The sequence below is a fragment of the Drosophila miranda genome, chromosome 2, assembly GCF_003369915.1.
Source record: "Drosophila miranda strain MSH22 chromosome 2, D.miranda_PacBio2.1, whole genome shotgun sequence".
Taxonomy (NCBI): Eukaryota; Metazoa; Arthropoda; class Insecta; order Diptera; family Drosophilidae; genus Drosophila; species Drosophila miranda.
The window spans coordinates 16,241,710-16,265,299 of NC_046675.1; the positions used below are offsets into that span (position 1 = coordinate 16,241,710).

General features: G+C 42.5%; 3 protein-coding genes across 9 annotated transcripts; 1 reads left to right on the forward strand and 2 right to left on the reverse strand.

Moving 5' to 3' along the window:
• Positions 1-3,278: 3,278 nt before the first annotated feature.
• LOC108155917 (metallothionein-2) lies at positions 3,279-3,668 on the reverse strand. Its single transcript, XM_017287068.1, has 2 exons — positions 3,558-3,668; positions 3,279-3,495 (listed from the first exon to the last, which is right to left on the reverse strand). Exons 1-2 carry the CDS (start codon positions 3,580-3,582, stop codon positions 3,395-3,397), a joined length of 126 nt encoding a protein of 41 aa, XP_017142557.1. The 5' UTR covers positions 3,583-3,668; the 3' UTR covers positions 3,279-3,394.
• A 269-nt stretch (positions 3,669-3,937) lies between these two features.
• LOC108155916 (metallothionein-4) lies at positions 3,938-4,493 on the forward strand. Its single transcript, XM_017287067.2, has 2 exons — positions 3,938-4,048; positions 4,115-4,493. The coding sequence occupies exons 1-2, from the start codon at positions 4,024-4,026 to the stop codon at positions 4,222-4,224; spliced, it is 135 nt and encodes a 44-aa protein (XP_017142556.1). The 5' UTR covers positions 3,938-4,023; the 3' UTR covers positions 4,225-4,493.
• Positions 4,494-4,766: 273 nt separating this feature from the next.
• On the reverse strand, positions 4,767-22,923 carry LOC108155914 (signal transducer and transcription activator). 7 transcript variants are annotated; one of them, XM_033388477.1, is made up of 11 exons: positions 22,843-22,923; positions 22,668-22,738; positions 10,757-11,174; positions 9,652-10,622; positions 9,105-9,581; positions 8,764-9,021; positions 8,492-8,701; positions 8,286-8,421; positions 7,633-7,776; positions 6,289-6,543; positions 4,767-5,695 (listed from the first exon to the last, which is right to left on the reverse strand). In XM_033388477.1, the coding sequence occupies exons 3-10, from the start codon at positions 10,879-10,881 to the stop codon at positions 6,477-6,479; spliced, it is 2,388 nt and encodes a 795-aa protein (XP_033244368.1). In that variant the 5' UTR covers positions 10,882-11,174; positions 22,668-22,738; positions 22,843-22,923; the 3' UTR covers positions 4,767-5,695; positions 6,289-6,476. The 7 variants fall into 7 exon arrangements, with proteins under 7 accessions (XP_033244368.1, XP_017142549.1, XP_017142551.1 ...); XM_017287060.2 differs by lacking the exons at positions 22,668-22,738; positions 22,843-22,923 and adding an exon at positions 21,421-21,985; XM_017287062.2 differs by lacking the exons at positions 22,668-22,738; positions 22,843-22,923 and adding an exon at positions 21,421-21,984 and having other exon boundaries at positions 8,501-8,701.
• Positions 22,924-23,590: the final 667 nt, after the last annotated feature.

Here is a 23,590-nt window from a genome sequence, read left to right on the forward strand (position 1 = left end):
GGCCCAAAGCGAAAGCACTTCCTGGGCCATAGTTATGGCCATCACGTTGTGACACATTCACCCGCACGTCGGGGGCGTAGGGGGCTTTAAAGTGCTTGGGGAAATCAGCGGCAAATCGAAAACTGAAAACGAAACGAAAGCAAAATGAGTTTCGTGTTAAATGTGTGTCGCCAAAGCGATTGATAAACACCCAGACAGACCACCAGTGTCACCCAGCTGCCCCCCTCTCTGTGGGCGTGTCTGATTACGCACCTGGGACTACTCGATGTGTGCCACAAATCGAAATCAATGTCGCAGTTGACAGTTTTAATTTTCCTGCGTGCGACACGTTTAAAGAACAAATTGCGCAAAATTCAAGATAATTTCTTATTGGTCGATTACAGTGATTTCTTCGATTTCCTGGGAAATATCCATACTCGTTATTTGAGCTTCAATAAGTCAGAAAGCAATCACTTAAAACTGATTGGACTCTGACCGGGCTATGATTCCTGGACAGCCACAAGAATTCAAACCAGTACTTTTCTGTCTGTCAAGTGAATTGCAAACAAAACAGATTAAAACTGAATATTTTATGCGGAATGTGTAAAACTTTACAAGTCACGTTTGCTGCTGGCAAAACGCCACTCCCCATAGATTTAACAGCCCACAGGACCCACAGGATGCTGCCCAAAAATGGCTAAAGATTTATAGTGGCCAAAAGCGTTGGGCCCTGGTCGACAGACCACAGTGCGTGCTGGTTAAAAACTTTGTCGATGGCCACATTCCCAGAAATTAACGAAGCTTCAGAGCAGCTGTAACCCGTGTGTATCGTCGTCGTCGTCGTCATCGTCGTCGCTCTCTTTAGGTTGTTTTTCTTTTGCTCCTGTTTTGGCACCTGCTGAAAGTTGGTTTTGGGGCTTTTTTGTAGTGTGCCACACGGCGCGACGGTAGCCAACTAATCTGTTAATTTATGTTGAAAAGTTCAGCAAGCTCTGAAGCGCTTAGCAAACAAATTGCAATAAATTATTAAGAATATTTGCGGCACAACACAGGCCATAGGATCGTAACGGGGATGAGAGAGTGACTCTTCCTGGCAATACATTCGCAGTTTTTGTGCATTTCATTAATTTATGTTGCGTTCTTTGCCAAAAGTTCTTTCGATCTATGTGTGTCTGTGTGTGAGAAGCATTGTGGTGATAATTTGATTCGGCCGCAGAAAAACTTTACATTGCCAGGAGCCGAAATTCACACGCAAAAGATAAACACGAGAGGCATCCTTGAACGTTGCCCCCATCCCCCAGTGCCACGTCCATTCAAAAGTGGCTAACGAAAAGTTAAAATGTTCTTATGCATAAGTGATGCCGCTGTTGCCCCACTCTGTTGCACGGAGCATAGCCCTGGTGCCTGGTTCCTGGCGCCTGGCCTGGCGACAAAGTCCTCACGAAGTGTCCGCATTGCAGTTGTTTCCGTTCCGCTTCGTCGCACTTCGTTCCGCTTCTGTGACATGAAAACTTAATGACATAATTAACTGTTTGCGTTTGCGCTTTGAGGCGACGGCAGCTCAGCTGGCAGCTTGAAATCGCGTATACGCCGTGATGTCTTGAGCCCAGATTTAAGAGCCTCGCGTGACCCATTTGGACATCCTGTAGTCGGACATATTCAAGTGCAACCTTCGGATGGGAACGTGTGTCACTTTATCAGCATGATTCTCACAAAAAGCCGTGACACAAAAACAAACTCAAATATAGCCAACGGCAGGCAATGGAACGGCTCTGATTGGCATTGCGATTGGGTCTAGTGTCGGTGTCGGGGGCTGTCTGGCATTTTGACTGCCTCCCTCAACAGGAAATGGCTGTAAAAACATTTGAGCTCCCAACTTCCATACAAATTAAGTTTGATGACTTGGCGCAAAAAGGCAGTTAGCAGGCGCGATTCCATTTCCGCCGCTTAACGTCATTAAAAGCGCTGAAATTGAAATTTCGGCCAAGTGCTAAGCTACAAGGCTACAAACTAGAAGCAATCACAGACATCCCCCCATTTCCACTCGCAAGCCCTCACCGACTGCCACAACAACAGCACAACAGGAACCAGAACAGGAACAGGAGCAGGAACAGGAGAGAAATACTCAATTGGCTGCGTATGAAATGAAATTGTCAACTGCAATTAGCACTCTTAATGCATCTTTCGGATGCGAATTGACAGACTGACGGCCTCGGCTGCCAATCTGTTTGGCTCTTGGCCCGCATGTCTGCTTGTCAGACCCGCTCAGGGCACGCATCCTGAAGGACTCTGGTAAGGACAGACAGAAAGAGAGACGCCTTGCCACACGGCACTCAGACATGCATGCGTTGCTCACTCGCCTCTCCAAGTTGCACATTTAAAGACTGCGGCGACTCGAGTGCCCTTCTGACTACTGATGGTCCTTCACCTAACCCCTCACACACACACACCCAGACACCAACACACTTGAGAAAATGTTGTTTTGCCAGGGTGTAAATTAAATAAACCCCAAAGATTACAAACTTATGGCAATAGTGGACCTGGAATTAAATTCTTTACAAAAAACGTCAAACAAATACATATGTGAGCAATGCTTGAGATTCTTCTACTCAAATTAAAATTATTCATTATAAAAATTCTCTTACTATTATTAACAATTCATAAATTACCAGAAAGATTTACGACCCATTCAGACTGCTTACGAAACGATAAATTCCAAAACAAAATTCTGTAATATGATTCGAAACGTGTATGACGTTTAATTTTCTAATAAGGTACGAGTACCTACTTAATATAGAAGATACATTACAAGCCTAAACCGCCTACATATATGTATAGTGTAAGTGCACCAAGGCCTTGTAGTAATATGCCTGCTGTATGTTATACAGTATTGATCCTATTCTACGGTGGTTCTGCCGGACAGAAGGACAGGGCTATATCGTCTAAGCTCGATATCCTAATCAAGAATCTTTACAAGGTATTTCAATTACATTTTTTCTTATTTATTTTATGTAGATTACAATATATATATTAAGCCCCATTTCTAATTCCAAAGAATAATTCATGGAGCGAGAAACGCTTTCTTCTGGCTGTTACATATATTTACCAAAGTCTAATCTGTCCCTATATTCTTTGAGCACAAGATATAAACATAGGGTGGGACATTTAGGCGGTATTTCTATTCCAGCTGGCGGTGCAAGAACTACATGTATGTATCTTCATGATGTGAAGTTTACAATATTTTTGTATAAGGTGTGCACTTAAGCGCCATTTCTAATTCCAAAGAATAATTCCTAGTATTTAATTGAACTATAACATAATGTGTGTTTTATTTAGCTTCAGATTTGCATTAGGATCAGTCGGGGATTTGGGAACTAATTAAGTACTATTCATATTACAACAAGTGGCCGCACAATCACTTGGCCTTGCAGCACTTGGCTCCTGTTTTGGCGGCGCATTGGCACTGGGTGTTACCGGCACAGGTACTTCCGCACTGGCCCGATGTGCACTGGCAGTCTGTAAGTGAAGAATTCGAATTATTAAAATTAAGTTTGAATAGTGTAGAATTTTTTACTCACTGTTTCCGCATCCTTTGCAAGGCATCTTGTTGGTGTTTTTTTTTCCAATTTGACTGTTGAACGCTACGACTGGTTAAACCGTTGGAACTGTTTGATTCCGTTTGTCTGAAGAATGCTTGCTTTTATACCCAGTCTGGAGCTATTGGAATTGTATGTTTCTATAGTTTCACTGCTGATTAGATAAGGAAGTCGTGTGCAGTTTCACTCGTTCAGCGTGCGCAAAAAATTTACGCGTTTCTTTGCCCACAGAGAGATAAAGCCGCTTTGCGCACGCCCCCTGATAAGCCCACATAGGAGGAACACATCGACCGGAGTTCCCTTCTGGTGGTGTGCAAAGTCAAACACACACTTGCAGGGCTATAAAACGGCAGAGTCTCTCCTCTGGATGCATCAGAAATCGTTTGCTAGCAGCAAAGGCAATAAACTCCGTTTCTAAATCTAACAAAAACTAATTCCAAAAACAAAAATGGGTTGCAAGGCTTGCGGAACAAGTAAGTTTTAATACATAAAAACGGGGAGTGAATGTATAAATAGTAAACCATTGACCTGATCCATAGACTGCCAGTGCTCGGCCACCAAGTGCGGCGACAACTGCGCCTGCAGCCAGCAGTGCCAGTGCGCCTGCAAGAACGGACCCAAGGATAAGTGTTGTTCCACCAAGAACTAATATGGAATATATCAGCTTCTCTGGCATACACAGTGATTCGTTGGCATTTATGGCATTTATGTGTAAACTTTCGGAATAAACTTTATGGATTAATAAAAAAAACTTTATTTTTTAGTTTTAAAATCAAATCTTTATTGGCCATTTTGACAAGAATAGTTCTTTAGTTGTTTCCCACAAATATATTTCCAAATTGGACACACAATTAGCGCTTTTGAAATTACATTTAAAACACAATGTCAACATTTAAATACATTGAATACACTTCCCAATATCAACTTTGTTTCTAAACGAGCATTGCACAATACACGTAACATAGTAGTAGTACATACATATCTAGTATATAGAAGTGCGCTCGGGTGTATCTGTGTTTCTTTTTGGGGAATGTGTGTGTGTGTGTTCTTGTGTGCGTTAGTTTTACGATTAAAAATTTAAAACTTTACGTTACACAGATTAGGATTTTCGTTTAGTTCCAATTGAATTTCTTTTACAATATCAAATACACAATCGTCTGCCCTGCCTCTTGGCATGTAAATGTTTAAAAATAGTTCTTGAATTATTTATTTATTTGTTTGGGTGGTTTTATTTTTGGGCGGTCTGTACTTAAGTCTTATAAAATTCTTACGGTTCACGGTACAAAGCTTAGTGTAGCATAGTGTAGGATATAGTGTATAGTGTAGTGTTTTATGGTTGTGTAGAAAAAATATTATGCTCTTGTTACTCATATATAATGTACATATGTATTTCGTGTTCTCCTCGTGCTTCTCCATAAAAACTGACTAAAGGCAATCGCATTTGTCGCATTTGAAATGCATTGCAAACTGTGCCCTGGACTCTCAAAACTCAAAACTCATACTCAAACACAAACAATTAAAAATATACACGGATCGGTTAGATTTTTGCGCATTTTCAGCATTGGAAGCCAATAAAGGGGGCAGTAGGGTTCTAAAGGGTTCTCTCACATAAAGCATTTCACAATATTATGTAAATAATACAATTAAAACTAAAATGCAATTAAAATTTGCCTTCGCTGCTCCTTCGTTTAACTTAGACCTTAACTCGAAGGTAGTTTAGTTGGTAAGATTTGATAGTTGGTTTAAAAATAAATCCTTTAAAATTACAATCAAAATCAAAAATTTAGATTCAACAAATAGTTACTCGCTAACTAAATCGATTCTCTCGTCACAATTCGTCGTAAAATGAATGCTTTTTCACACAGTATTTAAACAAATTAAAAATATATCATATTGTATGTATAAAAAAAATATATATGTAGTGTATAAAAAACGAATAACATGCGGACACACTCCAATGGAAAACCTTAAAGTTATCCATAGATCACACATAATTAGAATCGTAATAGATACAATTAATTGGCTGCTGTGTGCTGCAGGTGTTTTTTGTTTTGTGTTTAGGGTGTGGTGGCAATTTGCATGCATTGCTCTTGGTAGAGTTGTTTGTCGTTTCACAAATGCTGCAAGAACAGAATAGAATCGATTAACATAGTGTTTGATTAACCGAAGGAAAAGGAAACTAAAGGCAATGCGCTATTCTTTAATTTTAGGCGATAGGTACACGAGTATAATTGTTGTACACATATTTATAAATATACCTATAATCTGTATATAAACTGAAATAATTCTTTATGTAAATTCGTAATTCGTTTCATTCCCTGTATTTACGTCTATCTAGTCTTACAATGCTAATCGGATCCTTGACCAGTGAAACCAGGCGTAGTACCATCCGCGAGTCCATCCTTCGATGCAAAACGAGAACTCGTTTAATTATGTATAGCGTGAAACGGCAATTAACTTTTCAAATACATTTAACAACAAACATTTAATATTTGAATATTAGCATAATAAATAGCTTATTTTTTTGTAACATTTTCCGCACTCTGTATAACGATTATTAATGTATATTTTACCTAAGACTCGATGCGTTTCTTCGTTCGTTGTCTTTTATATCATTTTCTTTGAGCAAAAATACAACTACTATAATGTGTACTGTATAATACTTTTAAGGTGTGGATAATGGGTACGAAATAAAGAGAGTTCGAATACATACCAAAACTAAACATGCCACAACGATGCATTCCCAAAATCTTACAATTACATTTTAGGTAAAAACTTTACGATAAAAACTTCTTTAAAAAGCAGCTCCACGATGGCTGCAATCGCTGCTGGGGGGAAGGGGGTATATCTATATCGTCTAGGTCGGGGGGGAGGGCATCCACACGGCACACTTTCAATTGTTTATATAATCTGTTTATACACATCGCCAAAGTTCACATCGAAATCCGCCATTGCAAAGTCACCGGAACTAAAATACATGGCGATTTTTGTGGATAAAAATTAGAAGGAAAGAAAAATAAATATTAATAATGAAAAAGAAATAGGTTGGAAAATATCGTGCAAATGGTACGAGTGAAAATGGAAAATGAAAGGTGTTTATGTGGGTTAGTTTCTTTGTGGCAAAAATGGATAGATATGGGGTATGGCAGAGAAAGCAAATGGAATTTTTGTGTCCCTAAAAGTATCTCTTTTTTCCAAAAATTTGTTTAAACAACAATAACATTTCGATCAAAAAATGACAACAGCAACAAGCAAGCAATCAATCAATTTACCTAGCAGGCAAACGGACAATTAGTTCAAAAAATGCATGCAAGAAAATTAAATTCAATTCAATTATAGCCAATCGCAATTTTGTTGGACTGCATTTCCCTTAATAGTCTTAATATTAAAAATTAATTTGTTATGCTGCTTCGTTGGTTGCTGGTTTCAGCCTAGAGATCTCAGATTTACAGGTGCATGATGGTGCTATTCTGCAAGCTGCGTTCATAGCCAAAATATATAGAAAAAGGAGAATGGAAAAATGGTTAGAGGAAAATCATTTATTTGTTAAAGCCAATTATTGCTTGACTAGGCGTTTTGATCAATTCGCGGCTGAAAAAGTCTAAAAAGATGGCAATACTTTGAAAAAACAAAAAGACTATAAAAACATAAACAATGCATACAATTTGAGCTTATCTTCGACATATGTATATATCTTATATACTGAGCTAGCGACCAGCTAAATGGCTATTGTTAATACGGTTTTTTGGGGAGCTCAGGGCATCTGAAACGGATCTGATATGATGAATGCAAGGGGTTAGCGTGGCGTTGCGTGGCGTGACGTGACGTGACGGGAGACGAGTGCGTCTGATAATATGGTGGTGTTGGTTGGAATGAGCATGAGCTGATGGATCGAACGATTTATTGAGGGGTCGGAATCAGCGTCTCGGCGAATCAATCAGATAGAGAGAGAGCAGCTCAGCGAACAGCATACAGCAGTCGGAGAAGAGGTTTTGGGTGGAATCTGATCGAGGAGAGTGATCTTTGGATGCGGATTATCATACATAAATAGTTATACCTCGCGGAAAGTGGGGATTTACACGTTGCACTCATAATGGTGGCAATGATCTCACGGGATACGGGATCATCGGGTGATGTGTCCGCCACATATCTCTCTATGGCATCTAACACACAGCTATCATCCGAATCAGAGTCCTCTGGGCTGTGGTACACCAACAGAACACCCAAAAAATCAACCGATGGTATACAGTTGGAGAATGAAAATAAACAAATCGTACAATAAGTGGGGCTGTGTTGTAATTAATTTAAATAAATTGGGGAACGGGCTGTGGCTTGGGGATTGAGAGCTCTACAAAGAGCCCATTGTGGGGTTCAATCATATCAGTTTTATTTACAAATTTCCTGGTAGGCGCTCGGTTAGTCAGGCAGAGTCTCCTCCCCTTTCTTTTTTATCGAATTCAAAGTATTGCAATCTTAGTAAAACTTTTGACAAAATCATAAACAAAACAACGCAAAAGCAAAGCAAATAAAATTTAAGGAAAGACCAAAGACCAAGGGTCTTCGTGCGGAGCTGTTAAGTTTTAATCATTTTTTTTCTGGGGGGCGGAGGGGGGGTCATATCACATCATAGAACAATCTTCTTGTTGCGGTGTTGCAGAGATGCATGTTAGCTGTGTGTGTCTGGGGCATCGGTCATGCATCGAAACTTACTTTCCCATTGACATGCTACTATCCTGCGGTGGAGATGGTATGGGATGCTGTGGTGTCCCAATAATGGAACCATTATCTCCAATCGCATTGCGTACCTGGACGTGTAACGTGCTTCTCACATAGCCGGCTTTGGGTTCTATCAAAATTCAAATTTCAATTAGCAAACAAAACCCGTATTTACTCGATTCGAGGGGGAAATCATATACCATTCGTACCATCACGAGCTGAGTAGAACTCGGCAAATGCGCGATCGCGTTCCAGGGGCACTCCATTGGTGTCGCTCGGATGTAGCCAGCGCAGCATATGCAAGTCGCGAATGCGATCGGCCAGGTTGAGGATCTGAAAATCACGTGCAGTCCATGGCGAAAGCATGGTAACCGATCCGTATTCATTCACATAGGCAATGGTAACGCCACCTGCAATAAAGGATCACACATTAATATCCATCTATCTGCATACATCAGTCAACTGATCCAACCCAATTCGCTGTCGGAGAAGCGCAACAGAAAGGTGCCAATGCCCGTGGCCGAACGCATGAGATCATCTTGCGCCTTGGCTTTGTTGATGAAGCCCATAATGCAGCTGGCCTTCCACATGCCCATCAGATGGTCTTTGGTGAGTTTCATGATGGCAAAGAACCATTCCCAAAAGGTGAAGTTGCGATCGGGCAGGGGCTCCTTGCAGAACTGATTCCACGTAATATAATCGCTACGCTCATCGCGCTGCAGCTTCTCAACTGAAACATGAAGCAGGAAGGAAGAGGAAGAGAAATATATCAGTAACAAAACTGACGAACGGAACCAAAACATCTGGACTCACAGAGAAAGTCCAGGTTATCCCTGGTCAGGGCCCGCTGTGTGCTTGACCCAAATTTGGTATTAAGCGCCACCGAGAGCTGGGCCCAGGTCACGCGATCGGTGATCGCAAACGGTTCCCGTACAATATCCGCAAAGGCATTGTCCCAGGTGATGGTGGCCCACGACTGTGGCTCCTGGTTGCCATGAACAATCACCACCACCGGCAACGACAGGGTCCACACACGAATCTGGTAGTCGTTTACTGTGGTCGTCGCATAGAAGAAGAGGGCAAACTTCTCGTCCATGACGCTCTCGGTGCCCTTCTTTTCGGCCCGCTTGATCTTCTTCAGCTGCATGTTCCTGAAGCTGGCCGAGAAGATGTGGTTATTCTGTTGGTATTCCATGGTGCTGGAGCAGTTCTGTATTTCCCCCGAAGACTGACCAGCCAGGGTGCTGTCCATTTGGGTGCCGCGGGTAACGAAACGATTTGCCTGGTTCTCTGCAAACGGGGAGGGAGTAGGAGGGAATGATAAGTAAATGCCGGTAGATATCTCTATGGGGACGCTTACCCGACATGATGATACACTCAATGGTGGGCGGATTATTGTGTATCCCCAATTGGGAGCCGATCAGCCAGCGGACAGAGGCCGCAAAGCGCGTATTTGTCTTCATCACCTGTGGCGGCTGTTTGTCCACAATGAAGGCGGCACACACCAGATTCTTTTGTGCACCTCTCACCCGCTCGAGCAGATTGTTCAGTTCTGGCTCGTCGTTGACGAGATGCACACGAAGCGTCTCTTTGACGGCCGCCAGGAGGTGGCCAATAAAGGATTCGAGTAGCTCGAAGCAACGCTGAATCTGATCAAGAGTGCTCTCTTGGAAAGGGGCCCCATTGCCGGCCAGCGCCTGTTGACGGCGCCAGTTATTCAGCTCGCTGATAATCAGCTCCTGCAGCGGCTCGTAGCATATATAGCTCCGGCATAGGGTCGTCACAATGGCCGCCTTCTCCGTCATCAGGCACTTGAACGCCTCCTCGGGATTTGGGGATCCTGTGGAGTTCAGCATGTAGCTGTAGTTCTGGACGAGGATCTTCAGGGAGTTGCCGCAGGTGCTGAATTCATTAAAGTACTGCACTATCTGATGCTCGATCTCGAACAGCTCCACCTTTGCCGTGCCTAGCGCATTGTGAATGACTCCCAAACCGGCGCCAACCGCTGGCTGAACGGCCATCAGTTCACTGGGATCCATGTAGCCGGATGGATTGTTCATGTTGTAGGGACTGAGGGGCATCGATGGACCTGGTGTAGCCACACTCTTCTCCGTCGCTAGCTGCAGCTCCTTTTGTAATCCGCCGCGCAAATGCGTGTACAGCTCGAGGGCAGAGGTGCGCTGGATTTGGGTGCAAAGCTCTACCACTCGGTACTTGAGTGCCTGATCGCTGGCCGTTCGCGTCGAGAGTAGCTTCTGTTGCAGATCCTCGTTGAACTTGAGGGCCACGCGCTCCAGTTGTTCCGCAGAGTTTGGTGTGATCTGTTCGGACCTGTATGAGGAGGGGTGGGACTATTATTATTTGAATTTTAAATGAAGCAGTTTTCTAATTCTAGATCTGATCAATGCCCGCCCACATCCCGACATCATCTGCTGCCAGCCACCCCCACGTTATGATCTACTCACATTATTCTGTCTTCGATCCAGGCCGCCAAGCAGAGACGCAGGTCGAAGAGACCCTTCTCATCGTAGTAGGCTGCCATACGAGCCTCGCAGTCGGCATGGCTGGAGATGCGCTTCCACAGGCTCATGCTCCTACCCGATGTTCTATCTCTCTCTCTATTGATGATGTGATTCTTATTCGATTCGATTTGTGGGATGAGTGTGTGGATGCTTTTTGTTTAGCTGGGACACAGCTGAATGGATATTTTGGGTATATTGTGATCTGTTTTCAGTTGCTCGCTCAACGTCCGGCTGACTTCCAACAAGCAAATGAATCTGAGTCGTCCATAAAATGCAATCGGTACATGCAAACGATATCTGCGCTCTGTTTGGATTTTGGTATTCGCTTTCGCTTTCGATTGATTTAGAATTGTTAAGGAAACTATAAATACACAAGCATATGGTACATTTTTTTGTGATAAGTGCGAGATTTAAGCCAAAGATGATTGTATCCCATGCAACCTATATACTATATTGTACATATTGTACAACAAATTGAATAATGTGGGGACGTAATGAGACTGATGTTTAATGTTTGATGTCCGGATTAGTCGGTCAGAGATCAATGGGTCTATGCGGTTTGTAAATTTACTAATCCTTATATTGATTATTATCAGTGAATTTGCCATTTGCCTGTGCATCAACTGACTATCAATTTGTTCCCAATGTATGATCTTCTGCGGCCTGTTCTTTTGTACCCGTTACTTTTCTGGACAGTAACCTAACCTAACCTATATTTCTGTACTCCTCTGAGTGATTGAGAGAGAGTACTCTCGCTCAGAGAGTATCATAAAAGCGAGGCAATAAAAGAACTTAGTCGTAAGGGCAAGAAAGAGAGAGAAAGGGAAATGTGTGGCTTGTCATTGTGTACTGTATAGCTGTACTGCACTCGAGAGAGTACGTAGTGGGAGAGGATGCTTTCGCTCAGAGAGGAGAGACGATTGCGGTCCTTGGTGTTTCTGAGTGCGAGTGAGAGGGAAAGGTCTGTCCGTTGTAGTGCGTTGTAGAACACATCGTTAGCATCGAAAGAGAAGTCTTGGTAGTTTTGAGTTTGGAGTTTTACCGTTTACCGTTAAGGAAAAACTCTAGATGCGACGAATATTTCATAAGATAAACCCGAAGTACAACGAATAAGCATATTTCAAATAATGTTACCGAAGAAATTATCATAATTGGAGGCATTTTTTATTAAAGAAAGATATCCTTAATTTGATAATGAAAACGGAATAAAGAACAGAATAAAATATAAATATTTATAGAAGGACATCTAGCCGTAGAACATCATCATCGTTTATGGGAGCTGTAAAACACAGAATTTATGTTGGCGCATAAACCCAGGTTTTAGGGCTATACCAGGCTACAAGCCTCTAATTACCATAGCAGAAAAAAAACACACAAAAACAACCTCAATGGGCAATAGCAATATGGCAAAGCGTAGAACAAACAACTCGCACGCCAGTGGGAAAGCAAACAAATACAAATACGAGTAAAAACAGAAACAGAACGAGAGACGAGAGCAACCGATTCGTCGGGTAGAACTCTAGACGATGGGCGAGCGGCCAACAGGTGTGAAACGAAATTGCACCAGACAGGCGACAGGTCGGATCTATGGGGAATATGATTCTTTATAGCCATGCTAAATAGCGCTGATAAGGGGCCGGCAGGATCTGGCATGAACGGCCTCTCGCTCCCTCTCTGGACTGTTGTTTGTCGTCAAAACGTGACCCAAACCCTAAGCCCCGAGCCAAAGCCAAAGCCATTGCCAATGCCAGAGACTGCAAAGCGTGTTTGCTTTTGTGGTCGATACGCTAATTTCTGTAGTTACCCGGAAAAAAGGCCAACAACAGAACGAGGCTCGCTGGGCTCACGTAGCAAATATGAATGGCCGGTCATTCCGGGAGAGAACTGTGAGCTGAGAGCAGAGAAAACAAGAGACGAAACGAGCCAAAACCAGTCGAAAAGAGCAGCCCAGAAGCAGCAGCGAAATTAGATAAGGATCTAATGACTGGAAACACAGCCCGAAAAACAGTCGAAAGTGCAGCCCAAACAAAAGGGACAAAAACCTACAACAAGAAAACCAGAAAACCAGAAATCAGAAAAATAAGTAAAGAAAAATGAAAACAGGTCGTGCCTTTTTGATGCGATACTACCTGTGTGCCTCGGCGGCCCAAGGAACAACAGAAATCGGATGTGCGGCTCACTTAACGATGATCCCAAAAAAGAACACGAGAGAGCGAGACGAGTCCCAGTTCCAATTCCAATTCCAGTTCCAGTCCAGGCCTTAGGTAGTCGCCGAGACAGGCGATAGTATCTCTCCACCACACACAGGTTTCTTTCTATTCATAAATTTGCTGGCTGCGGCTGCCTGCCCTTCGGACTCGAAAAACCAAAGTAGTTCAAGGTTTTCTTGGCCGTCTAATATGCCAAGTCAGTCGGAAAGAAGCCACGGGCTAAAGTTAAAGTTGGTACAAAGTTTTCCCTTCAATGGTTTGCCTCCCCCTCCGGTTTGGCAGTACTTTTCCGCTCTTGCTATCAGCAATAATTTTGATTGCTGTCTAATGAAACGAGAGATCGATGCAGAAACAGCAACAGCGGCAGTAGTCGCACAAATGTTAAGGTTATCAAGGCAACAATTCAGAAAAATAAACAGCAAATAACTGAGAAAACTGTGGGCGTATCGACGGGCTCCGCTTTTCTTCAAGCGAATTCCCTTTCCCTAGCTGATTCCCCACCTTTTGGCGTTATCTGAGCAGCCCTTCCGTCTAGCCTGGCTGCTGTCAGGTGGCAACATGAAATACAGTTTGTTTATAAACAAATATAGGATCGTTTTCAAATCAAAACACAAACAACACACACGCACACATGGAGAGAGAGAGAGCTGTCGCCGAAAATGTGATATTTCTTGAATGAAATAGTTTTTACCCAGCGCCTTTAGCGATCAATCGAAGGAACACAACTGAAGATCTCAATAGGTTGACTCTGTGCTTTTATGTTGGTCATGATAAGACCCCATATGGAAGGAGGAGCAAGAGTTGTACTACACTTTATGAATTGATATGAAAATTACCCCGAAGTTGTTAGAATAATCGAAGTTTGCTGGAAATTTGGCCTACGAGTATTATATATACTCCACTCTGCATTTTGATAAGCGGGCCATCTGCCCTTGTTGGCCAAAACTCGGGCTGGCAGCAGGCAGGCAGGTTGATGAATCAGTTGCCGTGAAAGATTGGGCCCGAGGATTAGGTGGAAAGCTAGTCGCACAGTCAGGCCCTGCCCTTATCGGGTCAGTTTTGCAAATTTTAAATAGCGTTCTAATGATTCCGTGGAAAAGCCAGCCAACGTTTAGTCTAGTTTTTGTTTTAGTTGTTTATCAGGAATATTTCTGGAAATAGTAAAAAAAACCCATATAAGAATAGACTACAGCATGAATAAGCAGAAGACCATTCGTTATTATGAAATGTCGGCTAATGGCATAATTATGCAAATTTTTGGCAAAAAGGGAACTCCATTCATAGCCCCCAAATAAATAATTAGAGGGATGGGCCACAGCCCAGACCCAGGGGTATTATCAACGAAAATACTCATGCGTGGGGGCAATAATTAAAATTGCCCAAACAAAATACATGTACGAAAATGTGTACGGATGAGTGCGTCCTGGCCACCTGCCCCTTGGGGAGCACAAGGAATTCCCTTCAGCGTGAAATATGTGTTAGGTGGCCGCGAGTGTCGTCACTGGTGTGGAAGCATGAACTGTTGCCGTTCCAATTCCCAGTCGTTTCCACTCCATTCCAGTTCCAAAATTCGGCAACTCTGGGGAGAGCTTATCTTTCGCATGGCGCGATCTCAGAGAGCCACATGCGTACATACAATGCACTGAGAAAAAAGCCGAGCACAATTTTGATATTAAGAATTGGATGGGAGATTCTCCCTGGGGTCGATACAATATATTAAAGCCCTGGAGATTCCAAAACGAAAGAAGATTATTTCTACAGTTAAATAATAAATAAAAATAAAAATATTTGAAGATCATTAAAATTGACCCGCAGTATTTATTAGTATAAGTACAAAAAACTATTCGTGCTATCGCATTTCCAGCAAAAAGTAATAGTAGATAAAGAGAGCAGAACTCTCTTATATAGTAGCTCTTGAACATTAACAGAGAAACTCTTATACTACAGTCATAGGCGTACAACGCACATGGTTTCAGTATAAGAGCTGCTAGAGCAAATAATTACCTAGATTGGTATTCAGAAATACAGCAGTAAAGCTTTTTCATTATTTTAAAACCCCACCATCGGCACACCACCATGGAAATTAACGAAATCAATAACGAACTAAACGACAATCCATCAATGGGAACCCTTGTCAAGCGACGACGAAAAAAAAATCTCATTAGGTTCGAAATTCGCGGTTCGGAGTTCGGAGGTGCTTCGAATCCAGTTTTGGCAACGCTCAATGAAACAGAAAGAAAAAACAAGAGCGATCCAGACGCAGACACGCTAACACAAAATAAAAAAAAAAAAACTTAGCGGCTTCTTTTATTTAACTTTTGTTATGGACTGCTAAAAGCCCAAAATGTATTTATTGCGAGATGGGAACCGATGTAGTTTGATGATAATGATGCGCTGGAGGAGCAGAGCAGGGCAGGGGGACAAACAAACACACATATGTATATACATACATATGTATGTACATATATTGACGATAAACCTTACTCCGTTGCGGTCGCGCAATCGCCAGTCGGAGGGTCCCGCGGGTCCCCAGGCCCCACAACAAAAGCCGCGATAACCGGTAGTTAGATGTGCCCCTCACAATACACACTAAACACACACAACGCTCGCGATTTATAGCTCTCAATAGAATGTGTCTGTGTGTGTGAGCAGGATAGGTAGTTGTATAGATAGCCAGGCTGGAGGGAGGATGATGGGGCCACGACGCAGGGCAGAGGTGGAGTGCCAATTCATTTATTTACTTAGTTGCAGCCGCAAAATGTTAGACAATATTATTTACAAGCTGCCATAAATGTTCGCACACGCACAGGCCTCGACAGCGCCGGCGAGGGTAAAAGAAAACTTTAAAAGAAATAAAAATCCCCCTAAGACGTCAGGGGGGGCTTCAGGGTGTTAAAAACGTGTATACAACAGAGAGACCACAAAGCACGTCACACATCCACAAACAATCGCACACACACTCACCCCCATGCATACACACGTAACACCGAGCAAAACAAATGTGTAACGAAGCTCTTTTTATTTGTGTTGAATACCCTGTTCAGGAAGGGTAATAACCCTACGACGTGTATTTTGTTTTTGCAAGGCAGAGCCGTGGTCCCTCGGTGCCTTGTAATGCACACGACATGTGTTTTGATTTCGCATGATCGCGCATTCTCTTGATCACTTTTTGCAATAGGAAATATACATATATACTCTCGTTTGTCTTTACGGAAGAAAGGTATTTTGACAGTGTTCGACTGATAGCAGTGCGACTTTTCGGCGATGCATCTCTATCAGTCTATTTTTTTTAGCAACTACTAATGCCATAAGGCCCCTATCGAAAGACCAAATCGATCTAGCCATGTCACGAGTGTCTGATCCTCTTCATGTAGGAAGCTTATGCTTAGGCAAACTTCTGTTATCTTATGCCACTGCTCTACTAGGGCACATTCGGGGACATTCGTCGAGAAGGGCGTTGGTACGCTGTACAAATTCCCCATAAGCGAACGGAATGTCAATCTGCCTAATCTCCAAGTACTCTCCCCGTACTGTAAGGGTATATTATCTTCGGATGTAGAGATCTGCCCATCATCCATTTGTTGTCTTTAACGTCTGTTGTGTAGTATAAAAATTCGTTTCGATTTCTCGGCCGCGAAAAATGTTTTCAGTTGCAAAACTTGAATTTGCATTGACGTCTATGTTTTTCGGCGCTGGTTCGGGGAATCGGCGTTAATAAAATGCATAAAATACAGACAAAACATTCTGAAATACTTGAAGCTTCGTATCGGAATTTTCTTTGCCCAAAATAAAACAATAATTAAATGAAAACAAAACCGCTTTCACTATACAACAATTTGTAATACGATTAAACCTACAATAATATTTACTATTGACATGAAATAAATCATTTGATTGGGCTCTCATGAGATCAAATGTCAAATGGCTGGTGCACAGAAACTGACTCCAATCTAGCGCTGACCTTGAGCTGAATGCCCCTTTTCCAACCCCCAAACGCCAGCAAAAAACGACCCTTGAAATGCAAAGAAAGTGCTTGTTGTTGCAATTGCACTTGCACTTGCATTTGCAGTTTTTGCAGTGAAAACTGAACTGGTTTAGCCACTTTTTACTTTGTGGCTTTGCATCCGTTTGTGTATCGCTCGCTTATCGCTATGTAAAATAGGAAAAATCTTGGAAAAAAAACCAACTCAATTGAATATTGGGGGGAAAACCCATGGCGCCTTACATACATATGTGTGCTGTGCATTCTCAATTAGCTGTGAACACTGCTTATGAGATAGATATGTACATATATATACCGCAGATCAAAATGCGGTCAATAGATTGTTTCGTCTTTATGTATGAGAGGAGTATGCACAGTATTTACAGTCAGGGACACAAGTATTTGCCCATCATTCTGACCATCTTTCCCAGTAATTGATCTAGTTTTTCCCCAAAACGTAGTACAGTAAAATGTTACTTGCTTTAGAGCTCTCATTTTACACTGTGCGACAGAGATTTATCCAAATATATATTTCCTGCAGAAAATAGTGGCTTTAATGCTAAAATGTTTCAAATTTGTCCCCGGGGTAAGCAGACTTCTGTGTATAACTGTTCGGGACTGACACAAGCTCTCGGGCGGCCGGCAAGCAGCTGCTCTGCCCTGCCCACACACAAATTGCTATTGCTGCCGTTTTGGCAAACGAAAAGGCGAATCGAAAACAAACAGAGAGCCCACATAGAGACCCACAGAGAGGGGAGAATAATTGGGAGAATAGCAAAGTAGCAGTTAAGCGAAATGCAGCAATATTTAGCTGTGTGATTAATGCTGAGTGAGGCAGCGGCCGGGCCACCACCAAAGCGTCGGAGTCGGGGCACTGGGAGCGTCTTAGATAAGAGTTTTGATGATGACTCAGCGCAGCAAGGCATCAGTTTGTATCTTCTATGTATCCACACGTGTGTGTATCTTTTCGGCTCTGGCCCAGCGTCATGTGCTGCCAGATCCCCACTTTTGCAGATTCCATTTTGAGTTTTAATCCCCAAAAAGTAGTATGCATACAAGAATTGTTGATAGTGTTTCTGGAAAATATTGTTATCTTCCATCCATATACAAAGATAGAATCAGATACACAAAGAGACACCCCTCTCGCCCCCAATGATTTTTCATTTGAACTGAAAAGCTTTTTTTCGGCTAATGGAAAGTTTTATTGCAGCAGCCGCTGCTGATAACCGCCAGTACGTACTTATCGCAGAACGGAAAGAACAGACAAAAGTGTGTAAGGCAAAGGTAGGTGCCAGCAGAGGCACAGTGGACACTCGCCATGTGGGAACCGCGACAGTTGTTCCCGAGACACTGGGGGGTAAAATGTCGTTTCTAGTAAATATTGCATGGCTTGGTCATATTTATTATGGTTGCTTTTCGAGTGGACGCCGCCCCCCTTCTTGAGGGCCCCACAGCACAGCATAATACCCATTGGGGAGCCCACCCCATGCGCCCATTGGGGATCCCTGACCAAAGGCCCCAGAGCGGTCTCCTCCGCCATTCCCAATGAATGTGGTGTTGTTTCTTGCTTCAGACTTTTTGCTGCTTCGACATTTTGTACTTTTTGTTATTCAATTTTGTATAAGCAACACGAACACACACACCCCGCGTAAGTATGCATGATGCCCGATCCGATGCGCGCACGTACAATGTGTTTCGTTTTGTGGTATTGTTTTTGCACTCATAAATGTTTAATAAGCGTGTACGTATTTGTATACACAACAAATGCTTGCCTGTAAACGGGCATCTGTGTTCGTGTGTGTGTCTGTGTGTGTACGGGTTCTGCCTGCCGTACAGCGATGACAGTGGAGAGTGGAGGAGACGCCGCCACCGCACAAACCAAGTGTTATTTAAGTAATCATTTATCGTTGTTACTCGCCTGACATTTTGTACGATGTTTGTCGGCTTTCGTTTCGGTTTCGGCAAAGCAGGGCATTGGGTATATTGGGCTCCTGATCATTCGGATCTACATACATATCTCTTTCTGCCCTTCACGAGTATCCTCTCTCTTTAGAGAGAGTTGCTGGATGAGCTTTCGGTTTCGAAATCGAAATAGCATCGAAAATAAAAAGAATGATCCCACGATCAGGTCACAATCTTTGCCCTAAATTTAATCTCATTTCCTACAATACTTATAGTATATGGACAGGTACATTTGTAGATGTGCACATCATTTGGTGTTTTTCCATTTTGCATATTTTTTTGCTAATAATTTGACCTCAAGAAGTGCCTTGTAGCATCTTTTGATAAAACTATTTCGCTCGGCGGAAATTGCCTTTGATTCAGGAATAATTAATCTCTTATCAGATTTTTTGGACAAATTTTCCCGTCGCTAAGCTAATAATTTCACGCCAAATATGATTTAGGAATCCAAATCAGTTTTTAATGGATTCGGCGAAGTGGTCCTATGACCTTTAAATTCGATGGACAAATAAAAAATTGTCTCTTATCTCTGACAAATTGTACATGTTTCAATGCTAATTAAGGCACGAAAAACTTCCCTAGATTTAGGACATCTGACATTTACATTTTTAAGATTACAAAATATACGAAATATGAAGGATCATGGTGCATCCTGTGTGAAAGCAGTGCAGTTATAGTATCGATATAATGGTCTGAAATTTTTATTGGACTGAAATTTAATTTTGCAAATGTCACGTATAATCTTTGGCGTTTTGTTCGAAATATTAATCAGAAAATATCATCAGGGTTCAGGGTTTTGGGGGCGAACATTTAGATTAATTTCTAATCGTTTTATTTCTTCTGCAATAATGGTTTTTTTTTAATCATTAAAATACAACAAATGAATCTGTCATGTGATTTTGGATCCCTGCTCTGCGATTGATTCAAAAACAGCATAAGCCCCCGCCTGATAAGCTGCAAGTTTGTGATTTGTGTAAGTACAGCAGAGCCTTGCCAGCACATACCCCAGACATCGGCTTTAGCTGGGGATGGTGTATGGAAGGCCCGGCCCCACTATCCACTGTATGGGCAGTGCTCCACTTACAATACGTCTCTGCGGCCAGAACGATTAAATGCAACGCAATAAAACGGCTTTTGATAAAAAGTTGTCAGTGTAAAAGAGTACAAAAGAGAGAGAGAGAGAGAGAGAGAGATAAGAAGGAGAGCAACACATTTAGCCAAGGACTGGGGATTATCGGAAATTCAAGGGACAGAAATAGCTTTCTGTGGATTGGCTCGTAACAAAAAAAAAAGATCGATCCAATGGATATTACACAAAGTCCTCTGAATGTTTAGTAAACAGCAGTATTTAAAATGCTGATCACAAACGAAAAGAATGCCTTCTGGGAAGTCTAACAAAGGAAAACCTTGCTTATCGTATCTCGTATCTATTAAAACATCTATTGGCGACGATTAAGCGGTGAAAGGGGAAACGAGGGATTTTGTAGATTTCAGGTCTGCCAGCGGGCACAAAAGGGTTAAGGCTCTCGCAACGTCATTGACACGAACCGTCCGCTGACAAGAGTAATTTGTCCAAAATGGTAAGAGGCAGCGGCGGAGGACAGGCCAGGCCAGGCCAGACCAGGCCAACAAGTCACTGGACGGCGCGCAACACACGTCGAAAGGGGAACATATGAGGAAGACGAAGAAGTGGAGAGAACGAAGCAGAGATAAAAGTGTTGAGCGCGCAGAAGTCGCGACGGAAAAGTATGAAAGCAAGAGTAGCATGTGAATATGAGGAGCATGATAGGGCGATAGACGGAGAGGGGGAGAGGGAGAGGTAGAGGGGGAGAGTGGGAGTGGGAGACGTAGCCAGAGCCCCTTCAGTCAGCCAACAGGGCGATGTAAGAGCGAGGGAGAGAGCGGGGCTAATATATACCCGATTGTACTGTGGTGTGTTCATGTGCTGTTGTTGTTATTTGTGCTATTGCACTCGAAATTCTTTTTTCCTTTGTTTTTATGGATTTTCCAGGAAATATAACCATGAACGAAGATGGCCACAGCGACGGCAACGGCAACGACATGCGCTGCCAACAATAAGAAACAGGAGCGCTGCATGTATGTATATACCATTGCCATGTGCATATAAATCCATACATATGTACATGTGTGTTATTTTGTGTATACAAAATATAAAAACTTCAAGTGGAAACACATGATTTTTCATGGGTAAAAGAAAACGCAATTTGTTGACTTCTTAAAACACAATTTTGGAAACTTGCAGACAAAAGAAAACATTCTGCGCAAAATGCAGTATCCCGCCCACAGTGCGGCGCAGAGGCGAAAAACAACTGCAGCAGGCGCAGACGTCACTGCCTGGGAAGTCCTCCCACACATACCCAAACACGCACGAGCGTGGCCGCCCCCCCCGCTCTAGACGGTTCGAACGTAGATTGCTCTTTTTTTCTATTTACCTTTTGGTGCGCACCAGCACAAGCACAGCCGGACAGTCTAGAATGTGTAAACACGTACAGGTCGCGCCTTTGATTGTATGGGTATGTGGAGGCGCTGTTGCTCTCGATATATTTTTTTTGTTATGTATTTGCCGTTTTATTTTTAAATCGTGCACACACACAACTCACGTACGAACACAAGCAAACGAACACACGCACACTTCCGCTTCTTTGGATGCCTCGGGGTCCACCGGGATGAAAAAGCGCCGGCACACGCCTTAGAAGAAGGATCTCCACGCGATAAAACCTTGAAAACGGCACTTCAAAAGGATGCAACTTGTTGGCAAATTTGAAGGACAGGAAATTTTTAAATATTCCTCTGCTCTTTCACGCTTGTTGCGCGATTGGCCGCCCGAATGCAAATATTTCGTGAATTGTATCAACTGCTATGTTTATAGCCGTTTTTAGTTACTAAATAATTTATTTATTGTTCGACGACGCGCACAGCAACCGCTCAATTCAAAAGTTGTCAGCTATTTTGTCGTTTCCCTGCTCCGATCGAAAAATTTGTGAGCGCTGCCGTTCATTCTGCTGCTATTCCTACTCCTACTACTTTTTTCAGGTTTGATGGTGATTGTATCTGAAAAAACTCCCAAAAACGCAATCAGCGTCAAACCAACGCTCCCAACAAAGAGCGAGAGAGCGAACGTATCAGAGCCGAACGACATGGGAGAGAGAGAGAACGATGGTCGAACCGAACGCTAAAACATGTTGCCGGCACAATTTTCCACAGGGAAACATCGATATATGCTATCGATAGCCGTCTTTCATTTGTTTATAAAATTATTTGCGTCTATTTATAAATATTTAACAGAAACTGGTCCGGTACAGGTGGAACAAGTGGGCTTCTCTACACTATCGTACATATGTGTGCACACATATACATGCATAAACAATTAGCCATGTCTCTTTCCGTATAATTAATTACAATTAATTGATTAGCCCAGAAGAAGCCAAGGTTAACTACTGCCACTGCGTTACACTGTTCTAAGAAGCTGCACAGGGCAACTCCCCAGCATACCATACCCCGTGCTTTCACCTGTTGTACGCAGCAACAAGCGCCAACGCAAATCTCGCCCCCGTCGCACAGGGCACTGGGTGGGAAACGACCGACTGGGCGAAGCAACAGGAGGGCGGTGGTGGGTGTGACTCGCAAAATCAATAGCCATTTAAATAATTACGCCTGCATTTTTGCAGCCATCTCTCACCTTTCGTTGCGCGTTGCGTCCCTTGCTGCTCTTTGGTGGAGCGGCCGCTGATGGAGGAGGTAGGAGAAACACTTTTTGGCCGCATTCAGGACGCGGCGGTGTTTGTCGCAATTGGAAATATGGCTGGGTTTTATTACTTTATTAAAGAAATTATTTTTTAATTGTTTGTCGTTACCGTGCAGTTGATCGACCTGCTATATTTTTGCCGCACTTTGCCGCATTATACCGCCGAAAAGACTTTTCTATAAATTTAATTTATATAATTTGTTTTAGTTTATATTATATTTACATTATTTTATTATTTTAAATTTAAAATTTATTACAAATTTATAGTTCCAGGCATGCAGTGTGACCAGTGTGACCGCGGACCCATTGATAAAATATACGGTCTGACTCTCAAAAATGTACGTCACAGTTTAAAAATATACCAAAGATATACTGACGAATTATTTGTATTCGAATTCCATCAGGATCCTCAGCCTCATTTTCCTACAAGACTGGTTAACTCTAAGCTCTCATCTTTATTGGATAAAATATGGTTTAAACAAACACGGTCAACAACAATTTCCACTTAACTAATTTTGATGGCAAACGATTCGATGGTGATCACGAATTCTATGTAGGCTGGGACATGGCTCTAAATGGCATTTCTACACGGTTTCTACATTGGTGCATTGGTGAAGAGGGTGAGTCCATAATATACTGGAAAATAATATGAAAAGTATGAAATTTGCGAGGTGTGTGAGATAGACATGGTGGCTAAACAGGAAACAGGCTAAACATCATGTTCGGAAATCATATTCCTGAATTTTGAATTTCGTTTAGTTTTATTCGATTGATGAATAAATTTTCTACAAAATATGCTACTTTCAAGTACTCCCAATAAAGGTAGTAACTTGTTGCTTGTCATCCGGGGGTATGGA